The sequence below is a fragment of the Leucopleurus acutus genome (assembly GCF_964270905.1).
Source record: "Leucopleurus acutus genome assembly, chromosome: 9".
NCBI lineage: Eukaryota > Metazoa > Chordata > Mammalia > Artiodactyla > Delphinidae > Leucopleurus > Leucopleurus acutus.
The window spans coordinates 95,044,218-95,069,820 of NC_139144.1; the positions used below are offsets into that span (position 1 = coordinate 95,044,218).

At 46.9% G+C, this 25,603-nt stretch overlaps 1 protein-coding gene across 2 annotated transcripts in view; it reads left to right on the plus strand.

Moving 5' to 3' along the window:
* Positions 1–25,603, plus strand: part of TBXAS1 (thromboxane A synthase 1) — a gene marked incomplete at its 5' end in the record, with an annotated part of 149,540 nt that overhangs the window by 72,650 nt on the left and 51,287 nt on the right. The window contains 4 exons of one of the 2 annotated variants that reach the window (XM_082846987.1): positions 2,173–2,289; positions 18,106–18,194; positions 19,948–20,096; positions 21,842–21,972. In XM_082846987.1, the coding sequence (XP_082703113.1) occupies positions 2,173–2,289; positions 18,106–18,194; positions 19,948–20,096; positions 21,842–21,972 (486 nt within the window). The remainder of the gene's footprint in view (positions 1–2,172; positions 2,290–18,105; positions 18,195–19,947; positions 20,097–21,841; positions 21,973–25,603) is intronic. The other variant, XM_082846988.1, reaches the window with a different exon arrangement.

Consider the following 25,603-nt stretch of genomic DNA (forward strand, 5'->3'; position numbering starts at 1 on the left):
GGGATGGGCTGCCCACAGATCACTCAAACCTCCCGTTCAGAATTTCCGAGAAGTGGGGTACAGGCTCTAGGGATAGGGGCTCATCGCTCAAGGCAGGTTATTTTTAGTAGTTATTTAGACTACTGGGAAGTTCTCCTTTAGAGGAGCTGGAATTTTCCCCATAGCTCCCACCATTGAACCTAATTCTACCACCCAGGGTCAAAAAAAAGAGCCAAATCTCTTCCACGTAATACGCATTCAATAGGTATTTTTAAAGTACAGACTAAGGAGCACAATCTGACCTTCCAAGCCTTCTCTTTCCAGCTACGCATTCTAAAATCTCTCAGACCGTCCCCTCACCAACCGACTGCTCTTCTGAAATGACCAACTTGCCACTTTCCCTCTTCCAGTATCGTATCTAGAAATGAAAATAGGTTGGTTACTCTAACCAATGCTTCTGAAATCTTCCGTCAGAGAATGAAGAATTCTAATGGGAGTTGTAGGCTGAAGGGAGAGTATTGTCATGGCAAGCTGGTGAGGGAGACAATGCTGACATATTGCACAAGGGCTGGATTTGTCCTCCAAGGGCAAGATAAAAACGATCATGGAGCCAATCCTTAGGTCTAAAGGACAGAGACAAAATCCAGTCAACCTTGACTCTTATCTCCAATTTCCTCTGCTTCATCAGAAGCCCATAAACCACCACCCAGCTTTCCTTGGAGCGAAATGCTTTAGGACAGGTAGTGTGACAGAGGACCGGCGTTTGCCAGTATACAAAATGTACCATTTCCTCCTTTGATCCTGGAACCCAAACAAATGGGTTATGTTCTAAAAATTCCATAAAACCACAATTCTGTATAGTGACCACAGCACTCCTAAAGAATTTTATTCTAAATATAGAGAGGTATTCCTCTGCAGAAAAAATATCCCAGCAACTTGGTTCTAATATATAATTAAATCCCCCCAGACACTTTGCAGTTACATATTATAGGTTATTTTGAGTGTTCATATTTTATCAGAAAATTATCATTTTCCTCTGAACGGGAGTTTTTACAAGGCTTTTGAGTTAACGGTGGCTGGCTTCATGTTTCAACTATAATTAAAACAGTGAAAAGTAATAGCAAAACCGTATATCACACGCAGTTCTGAAGAATGCTTTGTCCTCCAGTCCCCCTACTTCCCCTCACCCTGCAGCCCTGGGGCTCAGGGCTCTGAACAGCTGTGAGGGCCCCCAGTTTTGACCGTTTGGTGGGAGTAGGTGGTCTTAGGAAAGAAGAGACTGGCCTGGGAAGAAGGAATAAGGAGACCTCATTTTCTGTGTGCTTCCAGACTCAGCTAGACTGTCTCCTCCTCAGAGAAGGCTTCCTGGCCATTTAATCCCCTATCATTTTCTCACCTCGCTGCCCTCTCTCCCCCTTCATAACACCCACTTTCCCATGAAATGTAATGACAGCTATTTGTTAGTTTAGGAGGTAACTGTCTGCTTCCCCACTAGACTATCAACTCATTGAGGGCCAATGCAATGTCTTCTCTATTCAGCACCGTATAGCCAACTTCTCGTGTATATTAGACATTCAACAAACATTCGCTGAACGAGAAGAATGAGTGAATGAATGAGAGAAAGAACACAGAAACATCACGACAGGAAGGAGTTCTCTTGCAACAGCTCTGTTGGGGCATACTTCTGAAGGACCCTCTTTTTCCCCTTTCCCTCTCCTCCCCCCACCCCCAGGCATATTCCAAAGACCCAGACACGAGTCTGTCAACTCCTGGCCCAACGTAACCAATCCAGCCACACAAAACCCCTTGCCAAATAGATCAGACATGAAACTCAATCCCAGGAAAGACGAGCCCACCTCCAAGAAGCCAGCTGTTGGGTCCTCCGGGCACCCCCACTCTGCAGGGGGGCTGCAGAACACACAGAAGCGGCTGACTTATTTACAGTGATAACCACAGAGTCACAAGATAGAACTGGGCCAGCGGCGCTTCCCCCTCTGCTCCCGGTGGGTCCTCGGCCGTGGATCTAGAGACCACTGTCCATGACCCTTTATATTCTTTACATCCTTGCAAGAGAAGTCTCCTAATTATTGGTCACGGGTGACTGGAACCAGAGTGTTTAGCGTGGACTGTATTGCCACCCAGGCGTCTTGGGCTCCCTTGTGTCCTAACTGTCTGCTTATCGCTTTCCACCAGGCATCAGGTTTGGAGCCCAAACCGGTAGCCAACAGTGTCCTGTTTTTACGTGACAAAAGATGGGAAGAGGTCAGAAGTGTCCTGACGTCTGCTTTCAGTCCTGAAAAGCTGAACGAGGTAAGACCTGGGAAACGCAGACTCTCTTCCATGAAGAGCAGGTTTCCTCTCTCCAGATTATGATGGGAGCCGGTTCGCTTTGCGTCACTTGTCCGTTGCCCCGCCCGCTATGCCCGTCAAACCTCCCTATTATCCCCAAAGCACAGGAAATTGTACTGGAGTGTCTGCCCTTTCTCCAGCCTTCCGCAGCCCCAGTTGCCATGAATCTGTAGTGAGTCAGCGAGCACTCAGGGCACTTCTGCTAAATCCCAAGGCTCTGTCCCGGGCACTTTGGGGGCACCCAGGAGAAAACTGGAGGGGCTGTCCTCAGACTTTCATGTGTAACGGATCACCTGAGAATCCTGTTAAAATGCAGATTCTGATGCAGTAGGTCTGGGGTGGGACCTGAGACTCTGCATCTCTAACAAGCTCCCAGGTGACGTGGATGCTTCTGAACAATGAACCACACTTTACATAGCAAGGAACTAGAGAACATCTTGAAATGAAGGTGACCTTTGAATCAAGTCTGAAATAGGGAAGAGATGGCCATGGATACGAGGATGTCCTTGGGCAGAACTCTTGGGAGGGGGTGGGCATGCCCAAGTTAATCTTTGTGGCCAGGTCAAAGGGCAAATTCTCATTTACAAGATGCTCTTAAACCCGGGGCTGCCGCCTTCCCCCACCCAGGGACCCACCCTTCCCTACCAGCTGTATAAATAAAACTTACTGTTTGTCCTGCTTCCTGACCAAGTTCTCTCACACCTGATCCTCACTGATGGCCCCTCAATTGCTCATCTGGCTTTGATGCCTGTTCTGAATTCTGCAACAGCAACAGCTCATGAGTGAGCCCTTGAGCCCTTCTGATGTGACGTGGCTGAAGGGTTGCCTCAGTGTGAGTCCCAGGTACATGGGAAACTCCAGAGCAAGTGCCCTTCCAGAGCCAGCCACCACATCTAGCTGTTGCAGAACGCCTGGCCTTGGAGTGGCCTGTCTTCAGTTCAATACATGAGAGCTACTCTGAGCTTCAACTCAAGATGCTCACCCATATGGTCCTGCTGAATTCCTCTAAGTCTTCTGAAGTCCCCCAGAAGAGGAGAGGGTTCCAGACTTCATAATTAATCCCATCCAAATAAACTCAGAAACCAGAGATCCTGCCCATCCTCAGTGAGGTTTTTCTGTTGTTTTCTTTCCTCAAGGCGGTTTTGATTTGTGTTTCCATACGTAGCCTTTACATAGCCAGCTAACACTCACACAGCTCTTACCATGTGCCAGACACCACTGTAAGGCTTCCTGTTCGTATTAGCATGCTTAATCTTCACCACATCTCTGTGAGGTAAATACGATTATCAATCCCATTTTACAGATGAGGAAACTGAGGCCCATAGAGATTATGCACTTCACATCACATAGCTAGTAAGTGTGGCAAAGCCAAGGTTAGAACCCAGTTCCAGAATGCTCTTAAGCTCTCTGCTTGACTGCTTCTCCTATCTTGTTCGGAAGCTCCCTAGGACTGTCCTAGGGACTGTCTGGAGGGTGGTGGAAGGGAGATGAAGCAAATGGGACTTCTTTGGAAACCTAGGGGTATCAGAAGCAACACTCCTCCGTTTGCTACCTAAGTTTGGAACCAACTGAGGTTTGGAAGCAGGTTTCAGACAGAAACCTCCTTTCTCACTGGTAAAGCTGTTTGAGAAATACAGCCTGCCTTCTGGTGGTGTGGGCTTGCTAATGCTTCACCCGGAGTGGGCAGCTGCAGCCTCCCCCCCCCCAGCAGGAGGGCAGCCGAGAGCGCACACTAACATGCCCCCCCACCCCGTCCCCCCAGGGCTGGCCCACGCAGGCTCAGTTCCTTCTTTAAACGCCTCGGCCTGATAAGGGAGGGCAGGACCCAGCGTTTCTCAGCCTCAGGTACACACTGGAGTCATCTGGGGAGCCTTGCAAACCATTGCTGTCTGGGTCTCACATCTAGATTAAATTGGTTTGGTTTGGAATGCAGCCTGGGTCTGAGGGGATCTTACAGCTCCCCAGGCAATTCTGATGTAAAGCCAGAGTTGGGAACCACCACTGGTAGAAATTACCCACAAGGAAACATGAGGAGGGGGGTATCCTGCTACAGCTGGAACCAGGAGCCCTGCTCCACAGTCAGCCCTGTTATATACTGAGGTTTCATGTGAGAATTTGTTTGAAGGAAGGGTCTGCTTCTTTAAAAAGTTGTAAAGCGTTATTTGGGTCACCTTTATTACACCTAGTCACTAAAATGCTGAGTTAACCAAAAGGGGAAGGCTGGGGTGGAGAGGTAGGTAAACCGTGGGTTGACATAAGGAGCTCCAACACGTTGCATCCCACTTCCTCATTTGTGAGTAAACAATGACTTGACAATGCTATAGATACAGAAAGAATCTTATCATTTGTTAAAAAATAAATTGATGAAGGGTATCTGATTTTTTTTTTTTTAAGTAAGAAAGGAAGTTTTTTGGACAGTGAAGAGGAAAAAAAAAAAAAAGAATCTTATCAGGGTCTAGATTTCTTTAACACCCTACAGGACACACTCCAGAAACTGATACAGCATCATTGCCCAAACAAATTCAGGGCTCCTGAAGTCCCAAGCATTTTCTCCTTTTGGTTCAGAAATCAAATTCTTAGCGCCTGAATTAGCTGCAGAAAATAGAGTTCCTCCAAGTGGGTCATAGCACTGAGATGCCTCGTGGCTGTAAGTAAGAGGGAGGGCGGAGGGAGGGGGAAGGGAGGGGGAAGGGAGGGGGAAGGGAGGGGGAGAGAAATTTTCATAGACAGATTCCCCGGGTTTTGCTTCAGATCTAGCTCATTGTTTAACATATTCTACAAGTGAACTTAAAGCTCCATTGGAAATCATCTTTCTACTGAATATAGTTCAATTTAGGTTCTTGGGTTTCAGTTGAAAGGATGCCATTCCGGAGCAGAGTTAGTCACCCTCGCCCCCACCTGTGGAGAATTTAGACCTGGTGAATTTAAGGTGTCTGGGAGGCATCTAAGTAGATGCATCAGGCAGAAGTTGGCTGCAGATATAGAGCTCAGGAGAGAAGGGTAGGAAAGATGGTCATCAAAAACACAGACAGGGGGCTTCCGTGGTGGCGCAGCGGTTGAGAATCTGCCTACTAATGCAGGGGACGTGGGCTCGATCCCTGGTCTGGGAAGATCCCACATGCCGCGGAGCAACTACGCCCGTGAGCCACAACTACTGAGCCTGCGCGTCTGGAGCCTGTGCTCCGCAACAAGAGAGGCCGCGATAGTGAGTGGCCCCCGCTTGCCACAACTAGAGAAAGCCCTCGCACAGAAATGAAGACCCAACACAGCCAAAAATAAAAAAATGAAAAAATAAAAACACAGACAGGGGCCACGGGGATATAATATACAGCATAAGGAATATGATCAATAGTACTGTAATAACTTTGGGGACAGATGGTTACTAGATTTACTGTGGTGATTGTTTCATAATGAATGCAAATGTCACACCAGTATGTAGTACACCTGAAGCTAAGGTAATAGTGTACATCAACTATATTTCAATTTAAAAAGAAAAGAAAATTTTTACAAGAGAGAAAACACAGGGCTTCCCTGGTGGCGCAGTGGTTGGGGGTCCGCCTGCCGATGCGGGAGATGCGGGCACGTGCCCCGGTCCGGGAGGGTCCCGCGTGCCACGGAGCGGCTGGGCCCGTGAGCCGTGGCCGCTGAGCCTGCGCGTCCGGAGCCTGTGCTCCGCAACGGGAGAGGCCACAACAGTGAGAGGCCCGCGTACCGCAAAAAAAAAAAAAGAGAGAGAAAACACAGACAAGGGTGAGGTCACCCCAGGAGTGTATATAGCATGAGAAGAGGGCTGGGGAGAACCATATATAAGTGAGGGGCAGAGGAGAGACCTACAGAGATGACTTGGGAAGAACAGCTTGAAACTGAAGTCCAGGAGAATGTGGAAGGGAACCGCTTTTCAAGGAGGAAGGAGCAGACAAAGGTGTTAAATGCTGGTTAAAAAGAAAGGAACATGAGGACTAAAAAGTACATGACAAAGCTAATAGTTTTCAAGGGTTAAGCCAATGTCTGTGTGTTTCATGCTCCATAAATCACGTCCTGGATTTTCTCTCCCCCACTGAATCATTGCTTCAGAAGGAGGCGGCAGTGGGCAACTTCCAGAACGAGGAGGTCTTTGCTCAGTTTTGCACATGAGGCTTTCCTGAGCCCTACTGAGACAACGGTCTTGGAGTTGCGAGCTTTGTTGGGAGAGAAAAGTTTTCCTAATTCCTAAAGCAGCTCTCTTTGTATAGGAAGAGCAGGGTTTGAGGCTCTGAGCAAGGAGTGTCACTCTACACCAAAGTGTAGACCGGACGGAGGATCTTCCTATCCTACGGAAGATGCGTGGAGGGGAGAAAGGTGGGAGGGCTGGTTGCCAGACGTCAGTGTCCTGACTGCCTCCTTCTCCAGCGCCCGGGACCCTCCAAGTTCCTGGAGGCTTCCCTGGACTTTAACCTCACATGGGCTTTCCCTTTCTAGTCACTTGTTCTCAAACCCTGTGTGACCAAGGGCTGCGCCCAAATCACCTAGTACCCTTGTTTAAAACACATAATTCCAGCCACCCCAGGACCTACAGAATGACAATTTCTAGGGCGACTGAGAATCTGTATGCTTTACAAGTGCCCTGGCACGATCCTGGTTAGAGCCCTGTTGGAAAGCACTGGAGGTGCGAGTCCTCCTCTTGGTCCCTCATCTGACCTTCTCAGACCCACAGACTCCCCAGGCTTGTAAGAGCTGGGCCCCAGAACCCCACCCTCCTCCCCGGCTTTATTTTTCTCTGTGGTGCTATCACCAGCGAACATTCCATTTATTTTACTTATTTTTTCTTTATTGTTAACTGTATAGCATGACGCATATAACGGACACTCAACAGTGATTTGTTGGATTGGAGGATGGATGGATGGATGGATAGGGAATCACAGAACCAAGAAGCTTTCTACCTAAGGATATATGTTACAACTGAGATAAAAGGGAAACAAGAGGGAAATAATTTCATCAAAGAAAACTTACGTAAGAGGATGTGGCCACTTGTTGGCTTTCTCTTTAGAGGGTCTCAAGTCTAGGCATACGTAGAAACAGAGAAAGCAGGTCACGGAGACGCAAAGAGGAGAAGAAGGCTCACCGAGGGCCTGGGGCAGAGGAGACAGAAGAGAGAAGCTCGGGGAACCCATGGGAGCCCACACTCCCCCGGGACATGGGAACCTGGCTCAGTTTTCCCACAAATAGCTATGGAATGTCAATAATCTCCAGTCCCTTCTGAATTAGTAAGTTGCTTTGGGACTTTTATTATCAAACTTGAGAGTTTATTCTTGAAATAAAGATGTGTTTTCCCTTGGAATTCTGAGGCTTTTTCCTTCAGCCCCTGGCAGCCTAAGTTAAGTACTTTACTCCCTGTGACTGTAGGTGTCATTAATATTCATAAAGTTCTGGATGGCACTGTCTTTATTTGTGTGGATTTTAGGCTGTCTTGGCCAACAATGCCTGAAAGTTACTTTAAAATTAGCATTCTATCATGAATCCATGGTTTTATTTAAAATAAAATTGGATTTTGGTTTATGTCTTACCAGGGATAATATAGAGAGATAGAGAACCAGTGAAACTTTGACTGATGCATCCCTGATCCCGGAAGAGACCATCAAAATCAGAGTCCAGTGACAGACAAGTTATCGGGATTTATAGGAAAGGATGGCTGAGCATTGCTGGGAAAACAACTGATTTTTCTATTAGGGAAAATTCTGTCTGATTAGCCTATCGGAATTTTCACCCCATCTCCTAAGAGGTTAATTGTTTTTAAAGGGGCAACCAGTAGACTTGGATTTTTACAGACTCTTTTGCTAGATTCTTTACCAAAGACTATTAATAAGTAACGCTGGGATTGTGTAAAAATTTATTATGGGTCAGGAAGTAAATAGATTTAGTTTCAAGAAACAAAACCGGGGCTGAACTAATCCTTCTCTGAGGAAATACATAAATAATGGGATTCCCTGGGGACCCGGGTTAGCACTAATTTTATTTTTAAATTTTATAATTCATCTGAGAGAGGGAGACTACCATGAAATTTATGCATTTGTATATTTCTCTAAGTTCTTCTGGTTTGAAAAATATTAAATCAGTTGGAGTAAGTTTCTAAGACTCTTCTAAGATTGTGTAAGTCAGCACGAAAGTGTCAGATAACCTTCAGTGTAAGCAAGAATAAAATAATACATTTAGGAGAAAAGCATGTAAACCGTACTTACTTATATGATGACGAACTTCAAGCTATGAATAACTACCAGGGAAAAGGATTTGAAATTGAGGATTGGAAAGGCCCCATGGTCATCTAATTCAGTAAAATATTGTAAACTGGCTTCCTCTACACATAGGGATTCACTGTGCATATTAAAAGCTTGGGGGGAAAACTGCAGCAAATAAGTCTGTTTAATTTTGTTTATTCTGGGTTCAAATAAGTTTTCAATAAGTGAAAACATGGGGCGTTAATATCATAGTCGGCTACTGAGAGAAGTGAGGCTTTTGAGCACCATGCCTTTGGAGGTAGATTCATGGGGAACTCCATTACCAAGTACTTCTAGCAGAGACCAAGCTCCACATTGGATGGACCACGGATCCAACCCAATACGGCAGCTCAAATCTTCTCAGTCCTCAAAGCCCCATAAAAGTGGTGGACATTTGCTCATTTGTCCAGATAACTAAGCTGATGGTGACCCACTGAGTGGATAGAAGAGACCTGGCAGCTCCAAACAGGAGAGCCTGAAGCTGGCTGTGTGTGTCACCCAAGAGTAAGAGCAAATCATATCTCTGCACATGGGGACTCAGCTAAAGAAAAGTCAGACTAGACTTCCCTGGTGGCGCAGTGGTTAAGAACCCGTCTGCCAATGCAGGAGACATGGGTTCAAGCCCTGGTCTGGGAAGATCCCACATGCTGTGGAGCAGCTAAGCCCATGCACCACAACTACTGAGCCTGCACTCTAGAGCCTGCGAGCCACAACTACTGAGCCCACGCGCCACAACTACTGAAGCCCGAGCGCCTAGAGCCTGTGCTCCAGAACAAGAGAAGCCACCGCAATGAGAAGCCCGCGCGCAGGATAGAAGACCCAACGCAGCCAGAAAAAAAAAAAAAAAAAAGAATTAGCTTCAGCATTTTTAATGACCTTTAAATCGCACGTAATAAAATCTTGATTGATCAGACTATTTAAAAAAAAAAAAAGAAAGAAAGAAAGAAAAGTCAGAAAAATCAGACCTACAGGGAAGGCTGGTATCCCTCCCAGTCACTGCTGATCCAGCTCAATGCCTAAGTTTTCACTTTCATCCAGATGTTTCCTGTCAGGAAGACACAGTCAATAATGTACGAATCTTAAAGACGGAGACAGATGTGGTTATTATTCCCTCTAGGCCTTTCCTGCCTTGGAGAAGACATATTGCTCGGGGATGACTACAATTTTTAAAAATTTAAGTTGATCTGGCCAGCTTATGAGTAAATGCCTAGCCATGACCATTTCAGAGCAAAAGTCTTTGCAGAATTACAGTCATCATCACAGTTCAGTTTGGCCTTTAAATTTTCACTGTAAACGCTTCAGACAATCACGCACGAGGGCTTCTGCAATGTTGGAGCAAGCCGCTTTCTCTGGGCTGCATCTGCCTCCAGAAGCCTATTTTTAATATTTGCTTTTATTTCTTAATCCTTCCAGACAATAAAAATGAAAGTCATTATAACCAAGTATGGCTGTGGTAATAAATACTTCAGAGTCCAAAAATACATTGTCCCTGCCTGACCAGTTGCCCAGTTTCCAGAACGTCTAGGTATTTATCTAGCAGCAAGAGACCATTATCCTGCAGCACAGTTGTATTCCACTGCCACCTAGTCTCCTAATTAAAACTGGTATAATGATGGACTGTTTAAATTCTGGTTAAACATGTTCCTTTTCCATTTGCATTCAAAAGAAAACATACTCTTCATCATGGGCGCCCCATCCTGGGTTATAATTTGGTTTTCCCTTGCCAGCATCATAATGTCACTCTGACTTGCCGCTGGTTAAATCTAAAAGAGCATCTAAACGTGCCTCCCAGCTTGCCTGTTGCTTGGCAACACCAGTGGCCACCACCTCATCAGGGTGAGTTCTCATTGGTTACAACTCTTGACAGGAGCCACTGACTTATTAGAAATGACACTTGATTATTCACCTAGACGGCTAGAGCTGATACTTACCAGCGGGAGATTTTGCATAAAATAAGTCATGGATATTTTTAATATCTGGGTGGCAGAAGGAGGCTACAAGTTTCGTTAACTGGTATTAATTTTACATTTATTAGTCACCAGTTTAGAGCACTCTAACATATTACTTTTCTATTTTCTAATCCAACAATATGTCTAAATACCATCTCCATTAGCTGACCCTTATTTATTCAGAAAATCCCCCCTCTGATGAGTTCCTAAACAGCATTATAAACAGGTCTAAGAATGCCAAACAGAATGAAACATTAAATTCATAAAATTCAACCAATATTTATCAGCTCCTGTCTTTAAGGGGTTTATAATGTAGAAGGTGCAGAAACTCCTACATTATTACCAGGACAGTGACAGAGCGCACATCTTCTCTTGAGCATCAGAAACCACGTTAGGGGGCAGGGCGGGGAGCAGCATTGGAACTGAGCCCTGAAGATCTTGCTGAGTTTTGACGGAGGGAGAAGGTGCGTTGCAGGTGGAATGAGCGGCAGGAGCAAAGGCATCTAGACAGAAAGTACAGGGTGTGTTCAGGGACTAGAGGAGTACAAATTGGCTGGAACACGGCGTACGTGGAAGGGATTAGCGAGGAGAAACTGGAAGAAGACGTAGAGGCATGGAGTCGGCTGTTCTGTGTCAGGGGAAGGCTTGGTACAAACTTCACTGTAGAGTGAGGAGCTATTAAATCCTTGAAAGCGGTGGGGAGTAAGGAAGAGGGCTTCCACTTCAGCTGTTTAGCCTCCAAGATGCCAGACGTCCCCTGGACCCTGGGGCGGAGCAGGGAAACCGCAAGTGGTCCCTCTGGAGTCTCTGCTCTGCCGTGGCCCCCAGGCGGGTGGCTCCCAGGGGCCGTGTTTGATCTCAGAGTGGCAGCCTCTGCTCGGGCTCTTCTCTGAATCTCTCTTCGTGTATGGACAGGTGTGGCACCCAGCCTACACACCATCCAGGTGCGGGGGTGGAAGGGGGGGTGGGCATCTCAGTTTAGAAGTCTGAGTTGACACAGGAGAGACACTCTCCCTGCTCAGGAAACGTGTCTCCCCCCAGCACTCAGGCTGACTCCATTCCGCAAACTTCCAGGAGCTCCAGAGGCTTAACTGTGCGTGTTTGCTTGCTTTTCAAGTTCATGGCATCAGAGCTGCATTGAGCAAAATTATAACCTAGAAGTTAATTAACTGAGGAGCAAAAGGAATGTGGATGCTGATTTTGGAGAAAAAAGCTACAAGCCAGGAGTCAGTGGATCTGGAGTCTCACTTTTATTAAATTATGTAAGCATAAATATAATCAGATTCTGCCTTTTAGATCTTTATGTAATTCTGAAGTCAGTGCGTCAAACAGATGCCAAAAGGCCTTCTTAGGGATGGCATTGCTGGAGGCTTTACTGCCCCCAACTAGGAAGCTGCCTGCTCTTTCCATGGTCCCCAAGCAACTGTCTCAGCTGCTGCTTAGTGACCTTGGAATCCTAGCGTGTCCATGGAAAGGGACTCTGCAGCTCATTGCAAATAGCCCCTCAGTTGGGAGTGAGTGAGGACTCAAGTTCAGAGAGATTCAAACGACTTGTCCAAAGTAAGAGGTAGAACCAGCATGGGTCTCAGGTCTTTCATTCCGGGCCAGCTCCCAGCAAACTGCACTGCATTCATGCTGCAATGGAAAGAGCACCTCACTCTATTAACGTTTCTTACACACCTTCTATGTCAGGGCCCTCAAGGAATAGTCAGTCATCCTGTTCTACAGAATCAACTGAATGTGTTGCACTGTGCTCATTTCTAACAGAGCAAATACCAAAAACTTCAATAATACATGACAACATACAACAGTTGCCAGAAGAGGGTGTCATTGAAAGTGTATTAGTTATCTCTTGCTGTGTAACGGATTACCCCAAAACTTAGCTTAAAACAACAACCCTTTATTAGCTCATTGTTTCTGTGGGTCAGGAATCTGTGCATGGCTTAGCTGGGTGCCTCTGCATCAAGGTCAAGCAGTCAAGCTGTTGGCCTGGGCAGTGATCTCATCTGAAGTCTTAACTGGGAGGAGATCTGTTTCTAAGCTTACTCACATGGTTATTGGCAGGATTCAGTTCTTAGCGGGCTTTGGAGGGTAGGATAAGAAGCTTGTTCTATGTCCTAAGAGCAGGCAGCTTGTCCTATGTTCTAAGAAGCTTGTTCCATGTCCTAAGAGCAGACAGCTTCCTAGTTGGGGGCAGTAAAGGCTCCAACATGCGATCCCTAAGTCAGTGGGAATCTCCAAAGAATTTTAACAAAACATTGCTCAGATGACAAGTATTTTCAGAAGACCAATCTGGTGACTGAGTACAGGATGGATTAGAAAGTGAAAAGACAGGAGGCACTTTCAAAAATTGTTTTCTTAGTACACCTATGTGCCAGACACTACACAAGGTACTCAGACTATGAAGATGCTTAAGATATGGTCCTTGTTCTCAAGAATCGCACAGATGATCTCATAGATGATGCCTCATAGATGATAGCTATGTTCCAGGTTACAGGCAGCAAAGCCTGAATTAGAGTGGTCCCTAGGGAGAAAAAGATGAAGGGACAGGTGTAAGAGAGGAAGTGATGTTAACATGGTGAGGCAAGACAGGTGGATCCAATAGGACACTGTCCACGTGGAAGAAGAGAAGAGAGAATGATGCCGGGCACCCCAACCAGTCTGGGAGCATGGGACTCTTCCAGAGGACAGCCGCCAGGCTCGGAACACTCACTGCCTTCTAAAACTTGCACACATTTTGTTTCTAATCTTGGACACAACTCTTCAACAGAGGTATTATTATTCCCATTTTGCAGATGAATAAATAGACTTATTGAGGTTAAGCTATTTGCCCATCACACAACTAGACAGTGCCAAGGAGAGGAAACCGAATTATTGGCTTTGAGTGTTTTCTCTCCCCAGGCCAAGTGTATTTTACAACTTCAGAGTCTTAGCCTCGAGAAGACCTCTCTACCTCCTGGAATTAACTCTATTGTCCTCTGTCTACACCTTGATTCACACTTCCTCAGACTCAGTCAGTAAAGATTCCATTTTTTTTTTTAACTAAGTAACTATACAGTAAACTCCAGGTGAGCAAGGACTTCCTTCCTTGGGGAATTTCCTTCCCAGGCTGCGGATGGTGCTTTTTCCTTGATGGTTACTGCTAGTTACCAAAAACCTGACCATCCGTACACTCAGCATCATCTAGAAAAAAGATAACCAGGGGGCTTCCCTGGTGGCGCAGTGGTTGAGAGTCTGCCTGCCAATGCAGGGGACACGGGTTCGAGCCCTGGTCTGGGAAGATCCCACGTGCCGCGGAGCAACTAGGCCTGTGAGCCACAACTACTGAGCCCGCAAGCCACAACTACTGAGCCTGCGCGTCTGCAGCCTGCGCTCCACAACAAGAGAGGCCGCGACAGTAAGAGGCCCGCGCATCGCGATTAAGAGAGGCCCCCGCTCGCAGCAACTAGAGAAAGCCCTCACACAGAAACAAAGACCCAACACAACCAAAAATAAATAAATTAAAAAAAGAAAAAGAAAAAGATAACCAATGTGAGAGGTGAGAGATGCAAAATGGGAAACTTTAACCCCAGGCTTGGCTGCTAGACTATAATCCTTCCCCCAAATCATTCTTTTTAATCATTAATTTAAAAATTAATAACATTAATATTTTTTCTGATTATGAATATAACATATGTGCATTAGGAAAAAAATGTGGAAAAAACAAAAATAGAACTCACTCATTATCCTACAAAGAAGATGAAACAGAACAACCAAATGAGAGTCTTTTGTTAAGATCTGTGTGATGATAGCATTGTGCATTCATCTGTGCATGTGTGTTTGCACAAGCCACCTATGCCTGCTTGTCTGCAAATCTAGGGGAATAACTGTGGGGTTTGTGGATTGTATAAAGATGATTGCAAGCCCATCAAAGAGAGCTTTTGTTTGTATGCAACTCGTGTAAGAGTAAATATTCCATAACTGCTTGGGTATAAGGCAAGGAAGCAAACCTGAAGTGATGGTATTGTCCAACATACAGATCGTGCTCCAGTGTCTTACAATATTTTCTCTGCATCGCTTTTTAAAACATTTTTCATAGTACATGCCCCATCTCATATCACATTAACCTGAATAAAAATGTCATTATCCATTCAGTTCAACAGACAGCAGGCAGAGTGTGGTAGAAATTATAATCACGCCAGCCGACGACAAAGCATGCTAATCACAGCACACAGAAGAACTGATGGTGGGCAGCTGGTCCAGCCTCCACTTTGCACTGTCCAGGCATACGATTGGATTCAGTATGGAGAGACCCCTCTTTACCTCTTTATACACAGGGCATGCTTCCGAAGAGCTGCGTGTAAATCAAATTTTATGTTGCATCCCAGTTTTGTTGCATGAAAGAAGCTTCAAGCTTGATATCTAAAGAGACTTCCTTTCAAACAGTATTCTTCGTTTTGCCATGTTACTATCCCTCTGAAATAAATCTAAAGACATTTTGGTATATGAGATTGCATTAAGGTAGAGTTCACTTGAACCGCTAATTTTATTAAAATAATGGAAGGAATGTAGTCAGTGAGCTAGTCATAGCAATGTGACTTAGATAGTACTAACTTCTCCAGCATTAAGTTAGTCAGAGATTTACTGAGAGTAAAAGCCTAGAGGCTACTAGAAGTGACCCGTTTGCCCACACTTTTGTACTGATGGATTATTAAATTGATGCCTTGTGAGAATTTAGAAAAGAATGCAGCAGTCATAAGCGTCCACTCAGAATTACCAAGCTAGTAATTCAGGATAGTCATCCTCATTTTTTCCTTTTTTTTGAGTGGACTTCAGGATAGGTAGATGAGGGAAATTATACTCCTGTTCTGGCAAATTACTTGACAAGTCCTCCGCCACTGACATTGATAAGATGCTGCCTGGTGGGATATTTATTTAGGTTCATGCACAGCTGACCAGAGAGCTGGAAACAGTGATACTGACCAACTCCGTGGCTGCCTAAAGTCTAGTGGAGGGCCACAGCTCTGTGTCCGATCCTGTGTACATAGCGACAAACTAAAGGCTCAGAAGGCACACTGACCAAATTTCAAATGGAACAAAGAAGGAATAGCCAGGGACACAGGAGATGACATTTGAATGTGTGAGCACACCCTTGGTCCACCCACACTGAGTACAATCACCCCAGTGCTCTAAGCCCTTATGGCTTGATGAGCAGAAAGTTCTTTTTCCCCAGATTTCCTCTCCAGATACTCCCTCTAAGAGTCCCGGCAACAAAATACAAGGGGAGGGTCTCAGACGCTCTGCCATCCCTCCACTGGGTGTGTAGGTGTGTTCTGCTTTGCACATCTGCTCCTTGACCAGCTGCCCATAGGTGCCACCCAGGCTACTGTCCCCGCCCCGGGCCATGGAGCCCTGAACTCAGACTAGCTCACTCAGTCTCACTCAACAGGGGCGCCCTTCTGCTTCTCAGGACCAACTCCCACAGCCAGCAGTGGGGTCCCTGGGGACACAGTACTTTCCTTACATCCCAGAGCACATGGGGCTGGCTTGGAGGGGGCCATAGGAAGGAGGGGTCCAACGAGACCGTGTGATCCTCCAGCCTCGGGCAGCAGCAGCCCAGGCTGGCCCCCCTGCTGGGCCTCTCCAATCACCTGACTGTCTCAGGGCAGGTAAGAGATGGCTCTGCTCAGAACAGATGGTGGGACAACTTTCTACAGCAATACATGTTAGGTCAGTGTAAAGCCTTGCCAACGAATGGACCCTCAAGGGTCAAAAAATCAACTGCACGTGATGATGACTCATGGAGAAAAACCTTGTGGTTTTCGTTGACCTGAACGTCAATATTTGTCTGTGTTATGTGTCTTCTCAAAAAGTCAACATGTACCCCTGGCTTTGCGACTGACTTGCAGGGAAGGGATCCATTTACGATTTACGGGATTGCACCTGAAATGCTGTTTCCATTTCTACTATATACCAAGTGCTGTTCTAAGTGCTGGGGATACAAAAATGAACAAACAGACAAAAGTCTCTCCTGATCTCAGGAGCTGATATTTTGGTATCAAAAAAGTAAACTCTAAACGTAAGTAACATTTCAAAGTATGTTTTCCATAAGAAATGCTCAGGACAATGTATCACAGCATGTTGCTTTAGCTACAATGTTTGCCCATAATGTACACTGGTTAAAAGGATTCTGCAGCCATAAGGAGAAACGAAATTGAGTTATTTGTAGTGAGGTGGATGGACCTAGAGTCTGTCAGATAGAGTGGAGTAAGTCAGAAAGAGAAAAGCAAATACCATATGCTAACATGTATATATGGAATCTAAAAAAAAAACAAAAAACTGGTTCTGATGAACCTAGGGGCAGGATAGGAATAAAGATGCAGACGTAGAGAATGGACTTGAGGACACGGGGAGGGGGAAGGGTAAGCTGGGGCGAAGTGAGAGAGTGGCATAGACTTATATATACACTACCAAAATAGATAGCTAGTGGGAAGCAGCCGCATAGCACAGGGAGATCAGCTCCGTGCTTTGTGACCACCTAGAGGGGTGGGATAGGGAGGGTGGGAGGGAGACGTAAGAGGGAGGGGATATGGGGATATATGTATACATATAGCTGACTCACTTTGTTATACAGCAGAAACTAACACAACATTGTGAAGCAATTATACCTCAATAAAGATGTTTAAAATAAATAAATAGATGTTAAAAAAAAAAAAGATTCCCCTCGTCGTTTCCGACTTGGCTTTTCAAACATACAGAAGAGAATAAAAGGTCACGTGCGTGCCCATCAGGCTCCACAAAGAATTCCACCCACTCAAGCCGGACTTTCGGGGTCAATGTAGTAGGTAGCCAAACTGAGACCTAAGTTTGTTGAAGGTGCATCACAGCTACATGAACGTTCATAATACCATTCTTCCTTTCTGTGTGAATGTTAGGTGTTTTCCATAATAAAGACATTTTAGTATTAAAAAAAGAAATTCAGTAGTTGTCCTGCATGGGCAACTGAAGGTTTTTAAAGTCTAGGGTTCCCTATATTTGAAGGTTTAAACAGCTTAAGCAGAAGTGAATAACCGTCCATCCACATGCTGTACAAATGACTTTCGTACTGAACAAGAAGTTGAAATGGACGACCTTAGGTTCCTTTCAATACTGAGATTCTATATGCTAGTGGAGGATCTGAAGTATAATTGGAACCAAGCAAACAGGGATTTGGGCTAATTCCAGAGCTGGTACATATGGATTGTGGCCTATTTACTCTCTAATGCTAACCAAATGTCACGAAACTGAGTACCGAGTCTCATTTCTAAGCATTTAATGATCATTTTCATAATTATTTCACAGTATTTACTCTAAATCCTTCCTTCTTTTTGCTTTCAAAAAAAACAGATTGCTTAAACTAAAATAGACGTTTACAGCAATCGTATTTTATAATATTTGTGAATTTTAGATCTCCCTCTTGAATCTTAGGTGCGTGAAAGCTACATTCGAAATGATGACCATTTTTCCAGGAAGCACCGCATATAACCTCTTCATCTGCAGCTAATTTAGGTGTGCTCCCTGCATGGTGTCCTAATTACACCTTTGTTATCTGCTATCAGATGATACCTCTGATCAGACAAGCCTGCGACCTGCTCCTGGCCCATTTAAAGCACTACGCAGAATCCAGGGACGCTTTCGACATCCAGAGGTAAGGGCGCCGCGTGGCTACATTACAGATGAGAAATCACACGTTTGAATTGCTGCTTCTTGTAACTGTACGTAATTGCCAGACAATTACCTTGGGACCAGCAAACTATGGAAATGCTAGAAGCTCCTAAAAGTATGGGTGGACTGAGAAGAAGAAATGAAACCCACGGAAAATGTGAAGCAAACGCAGACGAAGCCCAGGGGGTTGTGGCTTGTGGAGGGAACCCTGAGTGGGCAGTGTTTTGTGGGTGGACTTGCCCTCCGACCTCTATAGACCCAGGAGTGGGCAAGATATGTCTGGGCAGAAAGGACAGGGTCCTGGGGGGCGGGGGGTTGGGGGGGAGGAGTCCATGCATTTTTAATTCAAGGAAAACGGTGGCACGCCTCAGGCTAGAAGCCAGGACTTAGTGGTGGGCCCTCAGTTTAAACGACTGACTGTCTGGCTTTTTGCCTAATTGTCCTGTGCTAAATTATGGTTTATACCAGATGAAGAGTCACACAGCAGATTAGCCAGAAGCCAACTCGCTCTTATTATCATTGTTAATAAAATAATAACATAATCATCACCAGCATTTACATTCTACCGTATTGTCTACAAAACTCTCTCCTCTACATTCTCTCTGGTCATGAGATGGTGAGTTGGGTAAAAATAAGATGGGCCCAGCAGCCATAAAAACAAAGTGAACAACTCTTAAAACCTTTACATCGTCAACAGTTAGGATCAGAAGAAATCACATTCAGTAGTCGAATTCTTGTTTTTGCTGTCACAGGGAAATGTGTCATCAATTATAGAAATGTTTTCAGTAAAAACAGTCAGAATAAAAGACGTCACTGGAGGAAATGTCGTGTAGTCCTTAACGATAAGTGATTGGTTATAGGATTTATGAAGAAAAGGAACTAAGCGTGCGCCTACCTCAAGCCAGAAAAACAGACCTTTTCATTATAAAAGGATATGAACACCCCGTTGTGAGCCTTTCAAAAGCAACCTGCTACCCCTACGACATAGCAAAAAAGAATTATTCTATAGCTTAAAATGGCCATTTGGGGGGCAGGTTTCCTAGAGCCTAAGAGGTTAATTTTTCTGAAGCTACTGCCAGACACTTTTCCTTGTGTTTGTTTCTAAAGTGCAATGTGTGTTTCCTATAATAATATACATATGTTCACGAAGCTGGTACCAAAGTTTGTCTTGTATTTATTTGAGCCTAAAAGGGCCCTGGTTTTTTGTCTGTGGCTCTTATGAAAACTGTAAAGTCACTAGGAAGAAGAGGGAGACAGAGCTAATAGAACTAGAAAACCAGGTCGTGAATTTCATCAATCACAATTTGCTGTGCATCCATCAATCGTTAGGCCCTGGCCTTGGATGGGCTCTGCAAGGCCTCTGTAAAGCACATAGGCTTCGGGTCAAGTGTTTTCCCTCCTTCCTGGGGAGGAAAATGTAAAGTGTACCTGTTGGTTTTGACCGAGTCCGGTTTGCAGCTACCGGAAGGCTGAAAGTTGAGTACCTGAGGCTCTCCTCCCCTCCCCCATCTTTGTCTAGATGGGCTGTTATGTGTTTCTGTTTCCCCCTCAAATTCTGCTCTCATGCCCCCAGGCTCTAATCCTGGGGGCTCCTCTCCCACCACCTCGCTTCGGATCTGCCAGAAGCTCCCCTTTCAAACAGGTAGACGATGGCGTCGTGCCCCTCCAGGAGTGCGTAGGATGGGGAGGCCCGTGGCTGAGTCCTTTCCAAACGCAAACTGTTCTCTCTCCCGTAGGTGCTACTGCTGCTACACCACAGATGTGGTTGCCAGCGTCGCCTTTGGCGCCCAGGTGAACTCCCAGAAGGCTCCCGGGCACCCCTTTGTGAAGCACTGCCGGCGCTTCTTCGCAACCTCCATCCCCAGACCGATCCTGGTTTTAATCTGTAAGTACAGCTCCTGTGGAGGGGGGGTAAGTTGGGCAAGTTGGGCAGACCCCGTGACACCCCGGTGGCCCCAGGCAGCTTCGGGGCTCAGCCCCTGCCACCTGGAAAGGGTACGCAGGGTGTCTCTGAGAGTCACCCTGCGGAGTCTGCCCTGCAGAGCCCCTGTTTTCCTGGAGCCGCCCAGGCTCCTCTGCACCAGTCTGGCGCCACTTATTACCAGCACAGGTAGCCCTGGCCTGGCTCATCACTGCCTTAGCGAGCATGGCCGCCGTGCACCGGGCTGAGTGCTTCGCCTGCATCGCCTCTGTTAGTGCTGGTTTTCACCCCATCGGGAAGGCATTCTCCTCCCCACTTTACAGAGGAGAAAACTGAGGCTTAGAAAGGCAGAGCCAAGACTGGAACCCAAACCTTTCATGTTCTAGGGCATGTTTCTCACCCCCAGCAGATTCCTCCTTAGAACCCTTCTCTGCTTGAAGCCAACGCACAGTGAATTAGAAATCATATGTGATGGGTGACTAGCAGATTACCGAATGCTGTGGAGACCAGTCCATTTATTTTATTTCTGCTTTAGAAGTGAGTTTTTACCCTCTGGCCAATTCCGGTATCTTCTTGCTTTTTATGGAAGCAATGAAGTGTTGTTATTATGGTTATTGATTATTGCCATAATTCCTAACCATTCTGCTGGGCTGGTAAATTCTGTTCATTCCTTGTTTAGTTTCATTCCCATTTCTGAGTCAATTTCTGTGGAAGCCCCTGTCACCTCCCTCTGCTCTGCACTGACATCGTAGGAGTTGTCGCTCTGGGGGTCAAAGCAGCCTCCTCCTTCGCCCCTCACCCTCTGCACTCCAGGGAAATGCCCTTGCCGTCAACCATGGAGCGCCCTGCAGGGCAGGTGGGTCCGCCGTTCCATGGCTGCTGCCACTCCAAGCCCTCCCTCCCTGCTGTGTCACTTTGGTTCAGGCTCCCGCTGTTGAAAAGGGGCGGAGCATCCTGAGACCGGCGGGGATCCATTAGGGTCCTCTCCCCCGGCTCCCACACACGCCTGTGCACAGTAGGCCCACCGTCAATGCTGAGGAGCTGAACTGAGCTGAGCTCCCCAGAGACGGGCTTGGCCCACGGCCCAGGCTACCGTCCAAGAGGGGACAAGTGTCCCTGACCCGGGGAGCCTCGTCATGGAGGCCTGTCATGCCCAGGGCATGGTGGCAAGGGCACAGGCTGCACATGGTGTGCAGGGACGTGCCCACAGGGGACGAGGCCAGCATCCTTGTCAGCAGCTGCAGCGGCAGCTCTTAGAGACAATTCAGGTGGCAGCTCTGGGGAAAATGATCCAAAGGAAAAAAAAATGCAAATGACCAGAAAGTTAAGTAAGTAGATCGGCTTCCACCACTTGCTAAGACTTGAAACGTGGCCTACAATCTGTTCTTTCCTGATGAAGTACAAAGACCTTGGACCCTCATCTCTAGGACCTGGGAAATTAACTTATAAGCATGAGACTGGAGGGGTAGATGGAAGTGGGGATTCAACCGTACAGACGTTTATGAAGTGCTTACTATGGCAAGGAAGGGGAAGGAGTCCCGAGGTAGAATAAGATAGAACCCTGCTCCGAGCAGCGGCAGTTCAGAGGGGAAGAGAGGCCTTCAAAAGACCGATTCAAGGCCAGGGCTCGCTTCCTGGCAACAGGCATCTAATAGCCCTGGTTTATTCTCACCCCCTTTTCAATGCCACTTTTGTTTTTCTCTTTCAAGTATCATTTCCATCCATAATGGTCCCACTGGCCCGGATTTTGCCCAATAAGAACCGAGGTGAACTGAATGGCTTTTTTAACAAACTCATTAGGAATGTGATTGCCTTGCGGGACCAGCAAGCAGCAGACGAGGTAACGTATTTTAATAGGACACAGCATCGAAATGGAGTAGAAGCTAAGCTGGCATCGCTGTCTGTTTTCTCTCCCTCCAGTCCCAACCCCACACACCCACGCCATGCTGTCCTTTGGTGGCCTACCCCTTAGAGCTTGCCGGGGCGGCCGAGGCGGGGCAGTGAGGAGGGGTAAATAAGGAGAGAAAGGTGAAAGCAAGCAGGAAGGGCGGTGGGGAGAAGCCCAGAGCAATCTGTCCACACTCTGACCCAGGCGAGTAGAATTCAAGCTGTCCTCCCCCGAGCCCACGGGCCTCCCTATTTCAAGCATCACTCCCAGCCCAGGTTACGGGCAGCCTCAGAGAGTTTTCTAGGTAAATTCGCCCACGTGTTTTTCATCGGTGTATTCTTTATATTGAAAAACAGCAAGATGGGGCTCTACAGCACCAACAGCATCATCATTAGAAGGGAGTTCAGGCAGCTGTCACCAGCCCCACGTTCCCTTTCTGCGTGGAGGGCGTTGCTGCAAAATGCGTGGTTGAGGGCTTCGCGTGCTTCACTGAGACCTAGAAATTGCTTTCCTCCTTGAAGACTTGCCCTATGCTTGGCTCACAGTAGGAATCGAGTAAATATTTGTTGACTGAACTTGGCTGAGAATAGAAATAGGAGTTTTCAGTGTTAAGGAAAAGAATTTCAATATTGCATGTGCTCATGCATGTATAATGCTATTCTTTATGGCCCTTACTGCAGTCAAGGAAACCACTTAAAAGGAAGAAACAAGGCTGAAGTGTCTTCCTGAGCTGACTTGTGTCAGATGTAGCTGTGGCGTGTTTTCTCAAAGACTGGGCGGCTCAGGGGGGATCACCAAGCGGGGGACGGAGGTCCAGCGCTGCAGCGTTGGCCGAGCGGGAGATCAGGGCTCAGCTAGTGGCTGGGAGCACGGACCAGCCTCAGGCACAGCCTCGGCCTGCCCGGCTTCACTTTCTGGATCCTGTGCAGCCAACGTGTCCTAGACCAGAAGGTGACGGAAGCTCACAGGTGCAGACGAGCTCACGGCCCTTTGGCCCAAACCACTGAGAACTCAACCTGCCGCCCTTAGAGGTGTGGGAAGAATCAGCTCCCTGGTGTCCCTGGCCCAGCTCTGCCGTCTAAAAGGACAGACCGTTCTCATCCAGGTTCATGCCTCTCCAGGGTGAGGATGGAGCCCCGGGGGAGGAGTGGCGAGGGAAGTCCCATTCTCAAACCTTAGTATTGCGGTGAAGGTCCTCCTTCACGCATATGGAGTTTGTCACACACCCCGCCCCCAGCCTGAAACCCACTGGTTGTAGAATCAGGCTGAAAATTCTAACCCCGTTGCACCAAATAGCTTACTAAGAGGTGACGGGTTATTAAAGGTCCAATTACTGGGATCGCCTCAAGCTTTTCCTTTTATAAACTCGAGAGCTATTTGTTTCAAACAATGAGCTGATCTGAGGAAAACCTCCCAACCACAAATCCAGGACTGCCCGTGTCAAGACAGAGCTATATGGTTACTAAGAAAACTTGCTTTAAACCCATCTAAACTCTGTAGACATTCCATCAAGCAGATGTGTGTTTGCGCAGTGGAAAATGCAGCACAGATGTTAAAAGGTAAATATTTTCCTAAGCTCTGGCCGATGGGTGGATTAGACACCTACATCTATCAGGGTGCATATTTCTCTTGGATATAACCATAAACCAGCACTGTTGCAGTCCTAAATGGGCAGTGTTCAAATAGCCTCCGTGATGCAGTGCAAACAAAAGAAACCCATCTACACTAATGCTCCTCTCCAGTGCACAGGCCCCAGAGAGCAGCCCTTTCCTCTGGCCTCTGGAGCTGGAGGTTAAGACAGATTTCTGTAAGGCTCCATAGCCCTGAAGCAGCCTGGCTGAGCCGGGATGAGAGGAAAGGTTGCCAGCTGCAGCTCTGCCACGGGGAAAACCCAACAGTGTGGATGTGCCTGTGCCCTCCCTCCCATCATTGCCCCCACACGACTCCAGCAAAGCCACAAGCAAGCCTCAGGGACCACAGCTGTACCGCACCCAAGGAGTTTCAAACGTGCCGGCCAAGAGAGAGCCCGGGGATGCGCTGGGGTCTCCAGCTAGCATCCAGGAGCCAACAGAGCAGAGGATGTTCACCTCCCACGCGTGCCATCGTGCCCTGCCCCGGGACCAGGGGTATAGTCCCAGTTGTTGACCAGGCAACAGGAAGGCAGCTGGCGGAAAGCCAACCCTTGTGGATGCCATTTGGGAAGCAGAATGAGTAGGGCTAGGGTGGAAAGAGGGTGGAAAGGGCCATTCTCTCAGCCATTCCCACCCAAGCAGACTGGCAGGACACTGAGGCCCTGCCTCCTAAGTCTCAAGGTTCTTGCCACCCACAGGCTTAGCTGGGAGCCCTGCTGGAATCTCAGCAGACACCTCCCAAGGTCACAAAGCTGGGAAGCAGTAGAGCTGCAAACGCCTCATGTCTCCAAGGTTCCTGCTCCAAGTAGCACGCAGTTGCGAGCAGATCCAACACAGCCTTCCTCAAAATGCACGTAGGGTGTTGCATGTTTATCTGTGGAGTTATTTATCGCATAGCTAACGTGTGCTCGGCACAGTACAGGCATGGTGTGCGAGCGGGGTGGGGCAGGATCCTGCCCTGGAGACGCAAGCGACCCCACGTGACATAACAACCACCTTAACAGATGCTAACGTGTGTGACATAGATTATTAATGCAATAGGAATTCAGAAGCCAACCGGTTGAGACAATGATACAACAAGTAAAGTTCTCTGAAATTATCATTTTTTCTGTTGGTGGTTCTAATGTTCTCCCTTATGCTGTTGAGTCCCATAAACTTCAGAAAAGAGTAACGTATTGGTTGTCACTCATCACATCAAAGAGCTGTTCAAAGATGGGATGTGCCGGGTACACACTTTGTCAACCCTAAAGCCATACGTAAACACTTCCATTGCTACCATTAGGGGTAGTAAAAATATAAAGAATATGCAGATTGCTGATAAGGAAGGTAGGGGGAAATGGTAAGAAACCTCTAACCGCTTAAATGGGGTAGGAGATTACTGAGGATAAAAGGACCCACATGAGGAGGCTAGGCTAAGGGATGCAAAATGAAGACAGGCTTTACCAAAGCTAGTTCCCTCCCCCGCCCCCAGGTCCTGTTAACTCCCTGCTGTGAGAAACACATGGTGCAGAAGTAAGCCCTAGACGGTGGGGAAGTGAACGGTGGAGCACGTGCTTTGATTTAAATCCATATGATGCTTCAGTTGCTTTCTTGCTGGAAAGACCAACCAGCCAACGATACAAACACGGATAAAGTAAAAACAATAAAAGCCCCCCTGGTTTTCCCAGCTCCTCAGCTCACTGTGAACTGGGGGGTATGGATGCTGCTAAACATTTTCTATGCAGGGACAAACATAATTAAAGATATTGTCCATGTTCTGTTCTTACGGAAATGAGATTCTCCTATGCATACTGTCCTGCAACTTGCTCTTTTTACTTATCGAAGTGGCTTAACATCTTCTCGACTCAGCCCGGATAGAGCAGCCTCATCCTCTGTAACGGCAGCATCACAGTCTGCTGCTGGCCGCGCTAGTCTCTGAACCAGTGCCGCAGTGAGGGATGGGCAGGGGGGTT